Genomic DNA, 18681 nt, shown 5'->3' with positions numbered 1-18681 from the left:
TTCTGGAGTGTGTGTTACGGCCTCCTTTACATTATTTCATCATATGGCACGTTTTTACAACATGTTTGAAAAATCACATTTTTTTTCGACATAGTATAGTAAGGCGTTTTTTTTGCGCCAAAATTCATGATGATCTTTTTTTGAAAAAAAACCTTTCTGGAGTGTGTTTTACGGCCTCCTTTACATTATTTCATCATATGGCATGTTTTTACAACATGTTTGAAAAATCGAATTTTTTTTCGACATAGTATAGTAAGGCGTTTTTTTTGCGCCAAAATTCATGATGATTTTTTTTTCAAAGAAAACCTTTCTGGAGTGTTCTTCACGCCCTCCTTTACATTATTTCATCATATGACGCGTTTTTACAACATGTTTGAAAAATCGCATTTTTTTTCGACATAGTATAGTAAGGCGTTTTTTTTGCCCCAAAATTCATGATGATCTTTTTTTGAAAAAAAACCTTTCTGGAGTGTGTTTTACGGCCTCCTTTACATTATTTCATCATATGGCATGTTTTTACAACATGTTTGAAAAATCACATTTTTTTCGACATAGTATAGTAAGGCGTTTTTTTTGCGCCAAAATTCATGATGATTTTTTTTTCAAAGAAAACCTTTCTGGAGTGTTTTTCACGGCCTCCTTTACATTATTTCATCATATGGCATGTTTTTACGACATGTTTGAAAAATCAAATTTTTTTTCTACATAGTATAGTAAGGCCTTTTTTTGCGCCAAAATTCATGATGAAAAAAATTTTTGACAACGTTTTTGTCACATTTTGTACGACATACTAAACTATAATATTTTTGTTATATTTTCAACAACATACTATGGCGTTTTTGTGACTTTTCGGACGACATACTAAACTATGACTTTTTTTCACATTTTGGACGACATACTAAACTATGACGTTTTTGATATATTTTGGACGACATACTAAACTATGACGTTTTTGTGACTTTTCGGACAACATACTAAAGTATGATGTTTTTGTGACATTTTGCACAACATACTAAACTATGACGTTTTTGTCACATTGTGTACGACATACTAAACTATGACATTTTTGTGACTTTTCGGACGACATACTAAACTATGACGTTTCTGTCACATTTTGGACGACATACTAAACTATGACGTTTTTGTGACATTTTGGACGACATACTAAACTATGACGTTTTTGTGACATTTTGGACGACATACTAAACTATGACATTTTTGTGACTTTTTCGGACGACATACTAAATTATGACGTTTTTGTCACATTTTGGACGATATACTAATTGGCATGTTTTTACAACATGTTGAAAAATCGAATTTGTTTTTCGACAAAAAAATGTCATAGTTTAGTATGTCGTCCAAAATGTGGAAAAAATTTGTCGTCCAAAATGTCACAATAATGTAATGGTATAGTATGTCGTCTAAAATGTCACAAAAACGTTGTAGCTCAGAATGTCCTCCAAACTGTATAAAAAAAAAGTCATAGTTTAGTATGACATCCAGCAAGGGGAACACATACACCTAGGTAGCTCAACTGGTTGAGAGGTTGACTTACGAACAGGACAGTGTTGGAGATGCAGGTACAATTCCAGCTAATGGTCCTATCCAGCAGGTTGTCCCTTCCTTCCTCTCTGCTTTCCTATTGAAAAAAAACAAAATGTGGAAAAAATTTCATAGTGAAGCATGTCGTCCAAAATGTCACAAAAATGTCATAGTATAGTAAGTCGTCCAAAATGCCATTAAAATATCATAGTTTAGTATGTCGTCCAAAACGTGACAAAAATGTCATAGTTTAGTATGTCGTCAAAAATGTCACAAAAACGTCATAGTTTAGTATGTTGTCAAAAATGTCACAAAAACATCATAGTTTAGTATGTCGTCCAAAATGTGACAAAATTGTCACAGTTTTGTATGTCATCCAACATGCGGCAATAAAGTCATAGTTTAGTATGTCATCCAAATTGTGGAAAAATGTAATACTTTAGTTAGTCGGCCATAACGTCACTAAAACATCATCGTTTACAAAATTACAAAAATGAGACACAAAATAACTATAAAGAGATTCAAAACAACTGAAATCAGACACAACATGACTACAATTACAACCAAAATCACAAAAATAGACACCATCCAACTACAAAGAGACATAAAATAACAACAATCAGACACAAAATGACTACAATGAGAAAAAAAATACTAAAAATTGACACGGCACAACTACAATGAGACACAAAACACTTACAGTCAGACACAAAATAACAATGAGAAAAAAATGACTAAAAATAGACACAAAACAAATACAGTGAGACACAAATCAACTACAGTGAGACACAAATCAACTACAGTGAGATTCAAATCAACTACAATGAGGCTCAAGCCAACTGCAATGAGAGGAAATGACTAAGAACAGACACAAAACAATTAACAATTGACAATTAAAGCATTCTATTCTATTCTGTTCTATTCTATAAATACAGCAGAAGCTATCTTTGCATGTGCCAGTAGTATGTGTCTGCAGAGCCGGAGGCTGCAAGGAGAGGGCTGTTTGTTTTATAACCTTATAAACATTTATATTTATGCAGGTCAAGGAGTCATAGAGCTAATACTATTACCTTTGGCGTTTGCGTATTTAACTTTTATTAAATGGTATTGTATGAAGTAAACATAAACATATACCTCTTCAGAGTTGTCCGTGCGTATTGCCTCTTTCCAACTTTAGACTGGGCTGTTTGAGAGCTCGACACCACAAAGGCCATTACAGACGATGTTTTTACCTGATCATTTTGTCCAAATACAAGTTCTTCAGGACCGTCAAACGACAAACAATTTCCCCGCACTCACAGAATACTTCCTTTCTGTGTATCGTTGCACGTCTCCTTCAGAATAAAAGCATGTCTCGAAACGCAATGCGCAAAGGCGTATAAATTTCATGTTGCTAAACACAAGTCTCAGCAGCCCAGTCATGATATTGTAATAAGTGCTATTTAGGTGAATCAAACCTTTAAAATCTTAGGTAGGGTATGAAGTAGTACTTTGCGTGGAATACTCGGTGTGGTCCTGAAAGTGCAGCCTCTGTAGACAAACTTACTGGGGTCAAAATGACATACTTCTTGAAAAAAAAACTTTTAAATTCTAAGTATATTTTGAGTGAAATCATCATTTAAAGCCGTAGGTTCTGCATTTAAACCGTAACTTGTGTACTTTAGTGATCATCTATTGTGGTAACTTTTTTAAAAATGCTCCAAATGTGCGACCGGAAGTGTGCAGGCCTCTCGGTACAGCCTCCGGCTCTGCAGACATATATGTTTCTCAGCAGAAGGGAACTTAGTGTGTGTGCGTTCTTTCCGACGGGCCTTGAACGCAGCACGGCTCGGAGCAGTGACCCGGATGAACTTCTGTTCAACTTTATATCCCACAATTCCTTTCTGCGTCTTCCTCTTTCCCTACTGCAGCCATGTCTAAGAGAGGTATGAAACCCGCTGACCGAAATCCACCTTCATCTGCTGTTTCTAAGGACTCGGCACAACTTAAAATGTTCTCCGTGTGTGATAGAAAGGCAAAAACAACATATTCGCGGGATTAGTTTTGAATCTATGAAAACAGCTTTGGTATTTTTGAGCGATAGAATTTTCGGTGGCTAGCAGCGTAAGCCATGTTTGAGTTAGCGCCACGAAGCGAGCAGAGATAAAGGCTGGAAATATGCTTGTGCTGCCCACTGTGAACCTAAAACACATTAAATTTAAAATGTGGTTCATGTCGTAACTGTAGGTGAATTAAAATAATACCTCCCTGTTGTTAGTTGTCTCAGTCAAATGCATTTTGCCCGATCTAGCTAATGCTAGCTGATCAGGCTAAGCAGAGCCGGTAGCATGATTTCTGGCTAATGCTGTTATGAACTTCAATGTGAAGCAAACTGATTTTTACCAGTACAACCGAGTAGAAAACGTGTGAGATTTAGAGTAGATTTAGCTGTCAGCCGCTAGAAGTACATAACGTTACCACTTGATTAGAATGCGTCTTTAAAATGCTAACATGCTGTGTATTTGATGGACTTGTTCTGATAATTACTGAAGGGGTCTGCCATTCAGTTTTCTCTCAGTTCATCAGTTTCTTAAGACCTTCTGATGTTGTGATGGATCCTTATACTTGATAGCAGTTTTATTAGGAGTTTATTTAAAATCAGTCGTTCAGATGAAGGCTCCATAAGCTGTCAAACTGTCTTAGCTAAACAAGTTGTATTTTATCAAAGAGCAGTGCACTAGAACTGGCCACCTGTAATGTGGCAGACCAGTCAAATTTAATTATTGAATTAAGCAACTAACAGTTTAGCATATTTAATGTGCTGGAAAAAGGCTAGTTTCATCATTTAGTGTGTTTCTCAAGTTTTTCTTCTGTTTTCTTGAGTAAGAATGACTGCACTCCTGGGTTCGTAGGTCTATCATATGTAGTGTTTGAACACCTGGTGAAAGCTTAACCTGCTGCAGGACATTCAGTGTCAGTTTAGTGAATATTTGTAAAGTTGTCAATGATAAGTGAAGCAGAGCATTAGCTGTCCTGCTTGTTAAATACAGAGATGTCACTCATTTCTCTAAGGTAACTGAAGAAAGTGAGTCTAATAAATGTGTTTCTCTCTACTTACAGGACGTGGTGGTTCATCTGGAGCCAAGTTCCGCATCTCGCTGGGTCTCCCAGTGGGAGCGGTTATCAACTGCGCTGACAACACAGGTACACTGTGGTTAAAACAACTTAAGAGTCCATTTTACCTATCAGTGCAGTTTGTTTGGGCTGGTGAGAAAACTGAGAGCTGAACCTTGGTGTGTTTGGTGGTTTTACAACAATGATTTTAGCAGGAGTTTGAAAGAGTAACAGAAACTTGTGATAGTAGTGTTATAATTAATCAGTGAATCTGGATCTGACTGGACTTTTTTTCAACAGTGTCAAGTAGAAAATAAATGGATTTGTTTGTGTTTCTCTTTCTCAATCAAATGCACCAAGACTCACCTGACTTAAAATTTGTCTGCAAGACTAAACTTATAAAGAAAACTGTACATTGCTGTTGACCGGCCACATCCTAAATGGTTTCTGTTCATGTGGTATTTATAATAGAGAATAAGGTTGTAGTTCGTAGCAGATAAACAGCTTCATAATGATGGATTTTTATTAAAGCTGCACACTGTACCTCTGTGTTCCCCCCTTCCAAAAGCACTTGCTTTGTCTGCTCAGTGGCTGGGTGAGTTGTCGTAGAAGGGAATATTGAGCTCATCTCTGTGGGTGAGACGGCAGCGACACTCTGTGGCTGACTGATCTCAATCAGGGCTGAGACAAGCTGACAAAGTGCATTTAAGGAGGGCAGCAGTGTTCTTTAGATAGTCCTGTCCCAGTTACCTTGTTCCTCTCAGTGTTCTTTTGTTGTAAATGTTCGATTCTCCCTCCGTCTTTCAGGTGCCAAGAACCTGTACATCATCTCTGTCAAGGGCATCAAGGGACGTCTGAACCGTCTGCCTGCTGCAGGAGTGGGTGACATGGTCATGGCCACAGTCAAGAAAGGCAAGCCAGAGCTCAGGAAGAAGGGTCAGTGATGAAAACTAGTCAATCTGCAAGTTACTATACCATAAAGAAGTTTATGCAGTTTAATAATTCTAGTAATAAACACTGATGGCAGTAGGTGAAACAACTCAGGTTTACGTGCTTCAGGGAGGTAACAGTTTATCTCCTGTGTTTATTTAAAAAAAAGTACATGTCTGAAAATGTCATCAAAGTTAGCTGCTCATCTCTACACCAAAGTAGAGTTCATCTTGCTCTTGTCTTTCTCTGACACTTGGACAGAGTAAAGTTAGGTAATTAGAGAACACTGCTATCATACATCACAACGTACACCTGGACACTGAGTCTGTATTTAATGAGTCATTTCTAACACGAGTTCCCCAGTTGGAACTGTGAACATAGATGCAGACACATCTTGAAATAATGTCGCCACCTGCTACAAAAATGCATTCACTTAAGTATTCATTAGTTTCTTACGCCATATTGTTTCATTGACTCAAGCATATTGGAAAGTTTTGTTTATAAAGTTGTCTGAAACGATGGAAAAGTCGTAGATTAACAGTAGACGCTCCCCTCAGAGGCCCATTTTGAGCAGGAGAAACCCTGATTGATTCTGCAACCACATTACTAACAATACAGCAGTTGGTTGTTATAGTTATAATAGATGCTCTTACAGTAGAACTGATTGATTAACTTACAGTGAGCTAGTTGATTCCAGTGGCTGTCGTTTTAAAGAGACGCGCCCGTTCTGTGAGCTTGAATGAACCCCACTCTGTCTCTCCACAGTGCATCCTGCGGTGGTGATACGGCAGCGGAAGTCGTATCGGCGAAAAGACGGCGTGTTTCTCTACTTTGAAGACAACGCAGGTGTCATAGTGAACAACAAAGGAGAAATGAAAGGTGAGTTTGTTTTTATGCTGCACCAAGTTTATCACTTCACAGTCTGTCCAGCAGGGTCATCTTTCCAGATAATATTAGATTAGAATTGCTCTGTAGTTACCTCAAGCACATAACCTCTATTTTGAGGCATTTGTAGGTCTTTTATTCTTACTGCCTTAGTAGCAAAGTTGTTGAAATCTTGACTTACTTCAGTGCTGAAAGAGGTGCTGGGGTCTCAGGATTTCATCCCCCCTTCCAAAAGCACTTGCTTTGTCTGCTCAGTGGCTGGGTGAGTTGTCGTAGAAGGGAATATTGAGCTCATCTCTGTGGGTGAGATGGCAGCGACACTCTGTGGCTGACTGATCTCAATCAGGGCTGAGACAACTGGGACCTGCTCAACACAACCAAAGAGTGTTCTGGAATTTGTCATTAATGTAATGATCGATCCAAGAAAACTGCGAAGTTCAAACCACTTCAAGCATGTCAACATGTAGTTTGAACGATGCAATAATTTCCTGTTTTAACTGTAAAAGAAAGCCTGTGGTGTTGGGACTAAAACTCTGTCCTTGTCTGTATCTGCAGGTTCAGCCATTACAGGACCGGTTGCCAAAGAGTGCGCCGACCTGTGGCCCAGGATTGCCTCCAACGCCGGCAGCATAGCCTGAGCTGGACCTGTTTGTTTTCAATAAACTGTTGTTAATCAAACCACACGTCTGGGTGCTTTCATTGACCTTCATGTAGAGGAAACAGTATTGATGTTGCAGTAATCATAAAGGTGGCTTCATACAAATAAAAGCTTAATTGCTGTTACGAAGTAGGATTGTAATCGATGAGGTAACATACTGTGTACAAGTAAACGACAAACTCACTTTCTGCTGTTTGACATCTTTCCACTGCTCCAAGTGCTAAGTTTAAACCCTTTGATGCACAAAAGATACCAAGACCTGGGCTAAGCGGGATCATCTGTTAGCTTTATTTCACAGATACCACACTGTATTCTGGAGATAAAACATGGACACTAAAGAGGGAGGGTGTTGAGGTAAACATTCAGACTTTACTGAGGCAATCTAAGGGGCATAAATGTTCTAAACCTGAGTACTATTAAATACTACCCTGCACAGCAACCACATAGGAACGCTTAACCCTCGTGTCGTCCTGTGGGTCAAAATTGACCCGTTTTAAAGTTTGAAAATGGAAAGAAAAAAATTGAAACTTCTGATATCCACATTTTCAACATTTTTGGGAAATCTTTGAACATTTTTGGAAATGTTAAAAATATTTCTTAACATTCACTAATCAACCAAAATCCAGCCAATTTTGCTGGATTTTGGTTGATTTTTATGTGAAGGATTTTTTGGAAGATTTTTACTCATTTTTTTGAAAATTACAAGAATTTTCTTGCCACATTTGGGGGATTTTTTAAAATAAAACTTTTAAGGAAAACGTTCAATTTTCTTCCTGAAGTTTTTGCAAATTTTCAGAAATTTGGGGAACTTTTTGCAGAATTTTTGGATTTTTTTTCAGACAAGGAAACAATATTTTTTGGTGCCTGTAAATGAGGACAACAGGAGGCTTAAACAGCAGACATGAGTAGAACAAAACATGTGCAACAGTGATGGAGAGCATTTCTAGCTAAAAGCATGTGTTGGCATCATAACTCAGAAGTCAGAAAATAATCCGTAGAAGAAGACTCATGTACAGTATAGAGCGAGGATGACGTGCTGCTTGGCATGCACTACGTACACGTATACCATCTGTCAGCCCAGGTAGTGTGTTTATCTGCTCTCACAGTTCCTCTCAGCTCTGAGTCCGTCTGCCGGGACATCCCTGGCCTCGCTCTGCCTCCAGACGGAGATCAGCAGGGTTGTGGAGAGAAACCAAGCAACCACCTGCATCCAACATGTTTGTCTTCTGTCACCGATGCCTTCATCTCCTACTCCATCCATGTTTCCCTGTGAAGCAGCGGGAGGTAGGTGGATAGACTGTAGATTTGTCCATGTGCAGGGATGAAGGAAACATAAGAACAGTGTCCTAAAGCGCAGTGAGGGAATATCTGTGGCCACACTAGGTTTTGACAAAGACCCACAACACCAGGAAACACTGGATACCATGTGTGTGTGCAGGTTTGTCCTCAGCTCCAGTCATGAAGTCAGAATGTCTGCAGGTTTAACAAAAGAAGGTTGGGTGGAAACTCCAGTGTTTAATTAATGAACGTCCGTCTAAATCCTGTCCAGACCGACCTGCTATTCAGAGCCACACCAACACTACGGAGATCACAGAAATACCATCAGACACAATACTAAACACTTCACAAGATGCTCTTAATTTGATCGCAATATAATAGTATGATTGATCTGATAAGATTGTTGAATTGTTGAATGGTTTGTTAACAGCAGTGTAAAGCTCCTTTAAAATTATGTGAATTGATTCTATTAGAGTTGGTAGAGCCATGAACTAATGCATGCTGTTGTACAAACCAGTCAAAAGTTTGGACACACCTATTCATTCGCAAGTTTTTTCCTTATTTTTACTATTTTCTACAGTGTAGGACGGAACTAAAAGTATCAAAACTATGAAATAACACAAGGAAATACGAAGTAATTAAAAAGGTGTTAAAGAAAAATACGTTTGATATTTTAGATACCTCAAAGTAGCTACTGTTTGCCTCAATAATAGCTTTGGATAAAATAGTGAATGTAAGAGAAGTAACTGTCATGAATCAGAAAGTGTATTTGAAATTGGAGCAGTCCCATTTAAGTCAATCTTTTTTTTTTCAAAGATAATTTTTGGTCTTTTTTAGCCTTTCCTGTAGTAGACAGTGGAGAAGAGACAGGAAATATGGGGAGAAGAATCAGGGAAGGACCTGCAGCAAAGACCTATGAGCTGAATCGGACTATAGCCCCTTTTTATGAGTTGCAAGCTCAACCATATCTGGGCACCAAATTTGAGTAAACCTTATCAAGAATCATTACTGGTAATGAGACTCCGGTTTGCAGCTATGATCCAGAAACCAAACAGGAGTTTTAGCAGTGGAACAGCCAGAAGTCTGCCAGACTGGAGAAGGCATGCAAGTGCACCAAAAGAGGCTTGAACCTGAACTATAGCACTATGACACTGCTCATGCTTAAATCATGCTCACACATGATAACTGATAGGTTACATCTGGGATTCTTCCATGGACCTCAAACTGGAGCAGAGAAGAAAACATTCTGTGTCGTCAGCAGCCAGGAAGATTAAATCTTCATGTAGAGGATTGTCACTGGTGACCAAAGGTGGGCCTGCAGCTACCACCAAGACTAGAAACAGGAGTTTTGACAGTGGAAGAGCCAGTGATTCCAAAATTAGACAATGCACAGCAGGTCAGAGGTGCACCAAAAGCATGTTTGATGTTTTCTTCAACATTCACAGGGACTTCCATACCGAGTTTGACTATAAGATCCCAAGAAACAACATTTTGTGCAAAGAACTTGAACGTGGTGCCTTGGCATTTCAGTCTTCCAACTGGGCTGTGCCACCAGTCACAGCATGTGATCATGCATGGCCAAACAAAACAATTAGCGCACTCCACCTGCCCCACTCACTAGATTTGGCTCCCTGCGGCTTCGTCATCTTTCCCAAAATAAGATTCAGGTTGAAGGGTCACTGTGTACGTTGTAGATGGTGCTTGTTGCTCATTATAAGCTCTACAAGCATGGCAGTCGTGCTGCAAGGAAGCTAATGTTGCCCAAGACAACTACTTTGATAGGGGTGGTGGCCAAATCTAAATCTGGTGTGGTTTTTGTAGGTACAGTCTTGAAACTTTTTGATTGCACCTTGTATCTTGGAATGGCTTTCAGCTAACAGGTGAGCCTTGCCAGAGTTCAAGCGACAGACGCATCTCAGCATCAACTGTTGGGAGGAGACTGTGTGAATCAGACCTTCAGGATTGAACTGCTGCAGAGAAACCACGACTGAGGGAAGTCAAGATGAAGAAGAGAAATGCTTGGACCAACAGCCACAAGAAATAGACTTTAGAGAGTGAAAGCTGGACTTTGGTCTGAGTCTACAAGTGAGATATCTGGTTGCATATGAAAGTGATTGGACAGTGAAGTGCATCATAGTGGAGCTGTGCTGGTTGTGTAGGGGTACTTTTCTACAATGTAGAAAATAGTAAAAATAAAGTAAAAAAACATGAAATGAGTAGATGTGTCCAAACCTTTGAAAAGGCCAAGCTGTTCTGAATAAATGTGCTACACTGAGGGTGACATCTTATTTCTGAATACTAGAACAAACTCAGCTTGGTTAACATCTGCACAAGCCTTTTTCTGTCAATAACTGCTTTTATTTTTACCGGTTCCATTCTGGGACAGAGTGCCACCTCATACACCAATTGCACTTCCACCAATTTCTTCAGGGACTCCAGCGTCACCAAATCAAGGGACTTGTATCACATTGTTTACTTGTAAGTTTTCAGCATCTTTTGCAAATACTGAGCTTCATGAGCCAATTAAGGATGCATGGTGGATTTGGACAAGTTGACTTTTAAATAAGATCCACCCACTGATGACAGCATCACAGTTCCAACTTAAGATAGTGGAACTTCCCACAGAACACTAATGTTTTAGGTTCCAACAAGTTTACTTTGGGTGGAAGTGCTCAGAACAGCCCAGAACAGCTGTAACTTATCTTAGGGAACCAGAACCGGTTCTGCATTGGTAAGTGAGCTAGATGATTCTCAACAACACATTAGTCATGGTTCAGTGCTCTGAAAACTGTCTTTTGATGGAACTGTGAGTTTATCTGTACCTGAAGAGCGGCTCTGCCTCTATGAGACAAACAAAACCCCACTCCCATTCATGGTATCACATCTAGCCTGGGAATATATGGTCTTCCCCCTCTCCCTCTGGTGTTCTCGTCCCTGGGGGGCTCCGTGCGGGGGTTCACCGTGGGGCTGGGCTGGGGGCGCTGTTCACAGGTGGCCTGAGGGTGGGTGTGCCACGTCCCGTCCCGGTAGGTGCAGTAGCACACCGTCCGCTCATCAATGTTGACACGCTCCCCTGCTGGGATCACCCTGTTCCCAGCAAAGCAGTTGGGACCTGAAGGAACAGGAAAGACAGTCCAGTAAGTGATCTCATGTTGAAATCTGTTCTCTCCTCAAACAGTATTTCCATTATGGAAGATGTGGTCCTCTGTGGCTGGGGTTAAGCCTGAAGTTATAGTTACCAACTGTGGGGCTAACAGGGAAACTGGCTTCACCACAACACCTGATTGTTGAAACTGGGGTGTAAAATCGACAGTCCATTTATTTATTATTAACAATATAAAATATCTGTTTTGTGTGGTTGAAGTTAATCCTGAATTGACATGTTTGATATTGATATAGACCAAAGGATTTACAAAGAAACATGGACAGAAACTAAAGAGACTAATGTTAAAGTGAGGTCAAATGAAATGGTCTCCTCCCAAAAAAAAACCAAAACATTCAAACCATTTCCTAGCAGCAGGTCCCTATAATATATATGATACATACAGGAAAGCTCTTATATATGGTGAAGAAGAAGATACACTGATCAGCATGCTGGTGAACTAAATGTAAACAGCCCTATTTTGATATCATTTGCATCCCTCTTTCACAGATGGGGGTTCCTTTACTTGGCAGCTACCTGCAAAACAATTACCAACAGCAGTCAGCGGGAGCACAGGAAGTACAGATCATCATGCCAGATCTGACCGCGACCGATAAAACACAGCTGACGTGAGGGAATTTGGCAGCGGTGAGGAGAAAGAAAAAAAAACAACAATGACGCAACAAACCAAACCATCTGTCCCACTGTCTGTCCAGCAGAGGAGCAGTAAAAATAGGAAGTACGACTTAACTACAACTGCCATAAAAACAGCAAGAGCAAGGCTACTGGAGGGCAGATAGCACGCTCATGTTAAGGGCTCAAATAATGTTCGCTGACTGTTTTATCCTTCAAACAAAGCAGCATATAATAGCAAAGTTATTATAATCCCTGGTCGAACGCACGTACACACAATCCCAGCGACGTTTTAAAGTGGCTTTAATGCCAGTGGAAATGAAAGCACGCATGACATAACAGGGATGGCTCTGTAAGCTGCAGGGTGTGTGAGGTGACATAACCAGTGCTGCTTCCGATATCTGCAGGATGAACACACTCCGCCACAACGACAGCTTTACCTAATGATGCGTAGAGCATACGCAGGGGGAATAAGAGTCAATGTGTGTGTGTGTGTTAGTGAGTAAGCCAGTGAGATGCGCTACGACAGCACGTGGTTATGATACAGAGGGAAAAAAACACATTCTGACCTAAACAATACGCTATATATGAGATATAAGATAAAATTAGTGAAAAGACCAGAGTATGGCATCCAACATGCAAAGTTACCTGCTGAAATTTTCATGCTGGTTTCCAAACTACTTCATTTGTTTTCATGCCTTTATTATTTCACACATTGTTACCCCCCAAAATATCAGGATACAAGCTAGTATTCAGACCGCTTCACTTTTTGCACAGTTTTTGTGTGCAGATTTTATTTAAAGTGGATAAACCTGCACTACAATTACTAACAATGTGAAATCTAATGTATTCAGACCAATAATTCACTCCTTTGTAGAAGCCCCTCTGGCAGCATTTACAACTTCAGGTCTTCCTGGATAAATCTGGACAAGCTTTGCACACCTGCATACTGGAAGTTTATCCCATTCTTCATGGCAGATCCTCTAAAGCTCCATCATACTGAGAGGAAAGCTTCTGTGAAGTCTTCAGGTCCCTCCATAGACTTCTCTGTGGGAGTTCAGCCACTCAGAGGCAGTCAGAGACTTGTCCTGAAGACATTCAGGTATTGTTGTGGTTGAGCCTTCATCCCAGTCTCAGGTCTCTGCAACCTGAAGCAGGTTTTCTTCAATCCGCTCTCTGTACACCGATCAGGAATAACATTCTGACCACCTGCCTAATGTTGTGTTGGGCCCCATAATGCTGCTAAAACTCCTCTGACCCAGTGGTTCATGGACTCAGGACCTACAGATGCTCAATAAGATCTGGATCTGGGGAGTGTGGATTCTGGGTGAATAGCTTAGCTCTTTCATGTTCCCCAGGTCACTCCTGAGCAGTTTTCGTGGTGTATCGGGGTGCGTTGTCCTGCAAAAACACAACACCGCAGAGCGACACTTACTTGCGATCAGACGTCGATGTGAAACGGACAAGTCGAGACGCTGAACGCTGCATTACACGGGAGATGCAGGAGACTGATGCTACGGTCACTATATTGTTTTCAATTTTTTAGGCTAGAAAATGCTCATTTTACCGCAAAAATAATTAAAATAGTAAAAATATATAAAAATGCCTACATACCGCAAAATCCCACGATACAGTGACACTGCAAAAAGTGAACCTTGATATGGTGATGTACGTCTGTATTTGACTGCATCATCCATCCTTCTGTCTCCAAGCCTGTGTTACTTTGAAGCGCCACATCACATGATGCTGCCGCCACCATGCTTCACTGGAGGGACGGTGTCATCAAGTGATGAGCTGTGCCTTGTGTTTAACAGACATGGAGCTTGGAGTCACATAAAATGAGTGACTCTTGCTGTTTCATACTTCATCCAGTTCAGAATTACCGAGGCCACAACACTCCTAGGAATATTCAGAACTCCAGAAGTTGTCTTACAGCCTCACCTTGATCTATGCCTTCCCACAGTTGTATTGTGGAGGTCAATTTGACTATTCAAAGTATCTACAACACAATACAGTGTGCAGAAAGTAAAGGTGTCTGAATAATTTTTGAATTCACTAGACATAATGCAAATACTACACTCTGTTTTTAATGGCTTGACGAGCTCAGTGATGGACAGAGTCTTACCGGTCTTACAGATGGGGCAGCAGTGGTTGGGTTCGTAGGTGGGGTTGACGCAGTGTGGGGCTGGGCAGTCCGAAATGCTGCAGTACACCTCTCTGTTGGCCTCACAGCGACATCGCTCACATCTGGACAGCTGAAACGCACAATCAGTTTACCAATCAATGACTTCAAGTTGTTACATGTGGGAATCAGAATAGTCAGTATTGTCTCATGGTGAAGGTGTAACCAGATCTGTACAGTACACCTGATCTGATTCTAGCAATAATAATCTGCTCGGCTGCACCATCACTGACATAAACCACAGGTAATGACCCTCCTCCCACTGAGCTCTTGGCTGCATATCGACACCTACCAGTGACACCATGCTGGTGTAACACGCTGATATGACTTAAAGCCTGTTTTATCTGATTTGTTGGACACTTGGTGTAAAACACCTTTAACCCTCCTGTTGTCTTCATTTCCAGGAACCAAAAAATATTGCTCCCTTGTCTGAAAAAAATCCAAAAATTCAGCAAAAAAATTCTCCAAATTTATTAAAAAAAATATTAGCAAAATCTTCAGGAAGAAAATTCCAAAAATTCTTTAAAAGTTTCCTTTACATTTTTTTTAAATCCCAAATTTGGCAAGAAATAAAAATTTTAAAATAAAAAATTTAAATTGTAAATATTTTCAAAAAAATGATAAAAATCTTCCAAAAAAATCCTAAAAATATCTACCTAAAGTGATTCCATATATATCAGTAAAAGTTCTATTTTCTTTATTAAAGAAACATTTTTTTAATATTTCTTTTTTTCCACCAAAAAATGTTCAAAAATTTCCCAAAAAATGTTGAAAATGTGGAAGTTTTCACTGTGAAAATATATTTTTTTTCCCACATTTTTAAACTTTAAAACAGGTCAATTTGACCCGCAGGACGACACGAGGGTTAAACAGAACCCTAACTGAACTGCTGATGAAAGTGAGCCAAAAAACTGAAGATGCACCGTAAAAATCAAAAACAAAAAGCTGTAAGAGGCTAAAATGCATTGTAGAGCGGAGGGAAACCAAAGTCAGGTTAGAGATGGCTACTATGAAGAACCACTTTTACATTACGCAGCCATGTTTTTCATCATACAGGGGGTCCTCGGTTTACGACGTCCTCAACCTACGGCGTTTAGTCGTTATGGGGAACTAGTTGGCGAGCGGAGCAGACGAATACGCCGTCACATGGCGCTATAAAAGGAAGGCAGCTTTGTTTTGTTTCAATGGTTGGATTCATTCATTCATTGGATTTTTTTTATGTCCTAGATTATGACTTTACCACTGTGTTGTACACAGGGGACACATAGGAGAGGGTGAGTTCCGGCTTACGGCGACAATCGACTTACATCGCGGCGTAGGAACGGAATTCTGACGTGAGCCGAGGACCCCCTGTAATTAAAAAAAAAACTAGTGCAGTTTAAAACTTGCATTAATAGATTTTCAATCCATAGGGAGTTGTAAAACACAACAATGACATTTTCTTAAAAAGCTGCTTTGGAGCAAACAGTTGCCTTCATGAGAGCAGTGAGTCTGATCTGAAGGAGGAGCTAAACCAGAGAAAAAGCTAAAATACTCCTAGAAATAATGGAGCTGGGACAAACTGGAGATATGGGAAAGTAAGCAACCCCTTGCATATTACAACCATTTTTTCCATTTTTTTAAAATAATGCAGTTTTAAGCTTTAACTGAGACATTATACTAGTTTGAATCAACCTTGCAAGACTAATTCGAGTTCAGTATCTAATCCTGTGGCACATCCCATACAGACACTTGGGTAATAGCTTGCGAATTTTTCATAGAAGCCTTTAAGTAAAACAGCCCAAGTAATGTACAAAGGTGAATTGTGTAGTTTACTGTGTCCTCTGGACTTTATGGGTACCTGAAGGCAGCGTAGTGAAGTCAGAAAGGAGAAGCTTTTTGGATAATCCTGCAAGAATGACATGCAAATATTCTATCGTATTCTCCATAATCTACCAGAACCTCATCATGTTCTTCTATGAATGGTTTACATGGAATAACATGGAGTGATATCAGAGTCATTCAGCCAAAACAAGACAAAATAGTCAAGTTCCTGTACGAAGAAAGTGGCAGAATGATTTTCTCCTGTTTTATCTAAGTGCGTTTTGTGCGTAAATGTCAAATGAAGCACGATCCCCGCGCAGCTGCCTCATTACCCGGGTGGAGCTGTGGACTGGTGGATGGAGGGTGGTGGGGGGAGGATGGAGGGATGTAGAAGTTTGGATGTTTCTCACCCTGAACTCCTCTAGCGGTCTGTACGTTTTGCCCCCGTAGACACAGACTCTGGCCATAGCCTCACACACCGGGCAGCACGCCTTATACCTGATCCTCGTGCACCGGGGGTGGATGCGCGGACACTTGGGTCGGATGCACACCGGGCCGTCAACGGTGCACGTGCACGGACACGCCGAAGGGCTGGGGTAGTACACCTCTCCGATGGCGTACACGAACCCGTGGTCGTCGATGCACCACTTCCCCCGGTAGTCGCCGAACTCGTAGTCCAGGTCGGTCTTGGAGGAGGAGTACTCCGCCGCCACCGCGACTTCCACGACGCGCCCCGGACCGCGCAGCAGCGGCGGCGGCGGCGGCAGCAGCAGCAACAGGACGACCGGGAGGCAGCCGAGCCCGCGGTCCAGCATGGTGAACAGGTTATTACCGACTCTGACCGTGTGCACGTCTGCTGCGCTCCGGTGAGCTTCTCCTCCCACCGCCAGCAGCGCCGGTGACGCCCATCCGTGCGCGTCAGCCCGGACTGTCAGAGACGAGCCAAGTCTTAATCTCAGGCTGTTGGCACGACTTCAACAACTTCTGTTCAGATCAGAACTGGGCCACTCGGTCTGAACCCTAAGGAGAGATGCGTAATGTGAAGAAACGTCGCAGTTTGGCGCGTTTATGCGCAAAGAACGGATTCGAAACGGGTTCTGACAAAAACCCGTGCAACAAAGAAAATACATTTAGAGAAGACTAAACCTAAATAACCAATAATTAGAGCTGTCTCTGCAGGAGAAGACACTTGAGAGAACAGACCACCATGCAAAAGTTGTTTGAAGTTCATGAGAGAGAAATAAACTAATGAAGCTGATAATACATGAATCATTCTGAAACTTTGTCCACATCAAATATCACTATTTTCATAAGTGGGAATTTGATTTTACATTTGACTGTAAAAATACACCTGTTTCATTGTATTTAAATAAGCAAAAAATACAATAATAGATTTTTCTGTCATTTAAAATAAAAATTACTGATGTGAAGAATTCCGTATATTTAAAAAATAAATTTAAAAATACATACTTTCTTTACAGATTTTCTGTCTTATTTAATTATATATAATATAATCACAGAAAAAGTACTAATTTACATGAATAAGAGATTTGTGTAGATTAAGTATTGAAAAATGGTAAATAATTTTTCAGAAATGTTCTTTTTACAGATTTTCCGTTTTATTACTTTACATATAATATCTAGTAAAATCACAGAAGGAAAATCTTTAGAAAATGTATTAATTTACATGTTAACCATTTAAAACAGGGCAAAAATGTAAATAATTTCCACAACAAATATTTTTATATTTTTGAAATTTTTATAATTTTTTTTTTACATTTGACTGTAAAATTATTCTAGTTTCATTGCATTTAAATCAGCTAAAACAATCTATATTTTACTGGTATTTGCTGTTATTAGATATAAAAAAATATATATATATTAAGGACTGAAAAATGGTGTTTTGAAAAATGTTCTTTTTTACAGATTTATCGAGTAAAATCTGAGAAAATAAGTATTTATTTACATGTGGACTGAAATTCAGCACCAGTTTATTATCATTAAACTGAGTCTCTTGTCATCTATTGTCATTATCAGAGTGATGATTAGCATGAAATCAAGTTTTCGTAGAAGGTATAAACTATGAACAGGTTTTGTCCAAAACCCACAGATGTTATTTCAGTTCCCAGCATGTTTAAACATGAATCAGGCAACAGTTTTTGTACATTTAATGTTCCACATTAGCATCTACCATCAGGAACATTTCTGTCTGAAAGCTCATTGTTTTGTACTTTGTGTTCAAATACAATCAATCTGAATTTCTGTTACTGTCTTTTTAATAATTATGTTTGAAGTTGCGTAGTGTGGAAAGTTTTCACTTTTCTAGCTGTGAGAACAAGACCAAGACTTTTAGAGCTAAAACAGAATCATGTTTCCAAACCTTTTCTGCTCTTATTACCATGAGTGACTTGCCTGTGGCGTGTTAACTGCACTACTACAAAATAAAAGACAATTTCTGAACTCAGGACTAAGTTATTATCCAACATATATCTATATAGCACAGATACAAGACTACCTGCTGCTGTAGCAGAAAAA

The 18681-nt window shown here is 39.9% G+C and overlaps 2 protein-coding genes across 2 annotated transcripts; one reads left to right on the top strand and one right to left on the bottom strand.

The window, feature by feature from the left end:
* Window positions 1-3395: 3395 nt before the first annotated feature.
* rpl23 (ribosomal protein L23) lies at window positions 3396-7133 on the top strand. The gene is made up of 5 exons (XM_023270079.3): window positions 3396-3467; window positions 4642-4725; window positions 5443-5571; window positions 6331-6444; window positions 7006-7133. Exons 1-5 carry the CDS (start codon window positions 3455-3457, stop codon window positions 7086-7088), a joined length of 423 nt encoding a protein of 140 aa, XP_023125847.1. The 5' UTR covers window positions 3396-3454; the 3' UTR covers window positions 7089-7133.
* A 240-nt stretch (window positions 7134-7373) lies between these two features.
* si:dkey-283b1.7 (von Willebrand factor C domain-containing protein 2-like) lies at window positions 7374-17119 on the bottom strand. Its single transcript, XM_035948094.2, has 4 exons — window positions 16479-17119; window positions 14287-14416; window positions 11209-11498; window positions 7374-8687 (listed from the first exon to the last, which is right to left on the bottom strand). Exons 1-3 carry the CDS (start codon window positions 16959-16961, stop codon window positions 11257-11259), a joined length of 855 nt encoding a protein of 284 aa, XP_035803987.2. The 5' UTR covers window positions 16962-17119; the 3' UTR covers window positions 7374-8687; window positions 11209-11256.
* Between the last annotated feature and the right edge of the window lie 1562 nt (window positions 17120-18681).

This window comes from Amphiprion ocellaris, chromosome 19 (assembly GCF_022539595.1).
Source record: "Amphiprion ocellaris isolate individual 3 ecotype Okinawa chromosome 19, ASM2253959v1, whole genome shotgun sequence".
In the NCBI taxonomy this organism is placed as follows: domain Eukaryota; kingdom Metazoa; phylum Chordata; class Actinopteri; family Pomacentridae; genus Amphiprion; species Amphiprion ocellaris.
The sequence above is the reverse complement of the archived record's forward strand: the minus strand, read 5'-3'. Positions and strand labels throughout refer to the sequence as shown.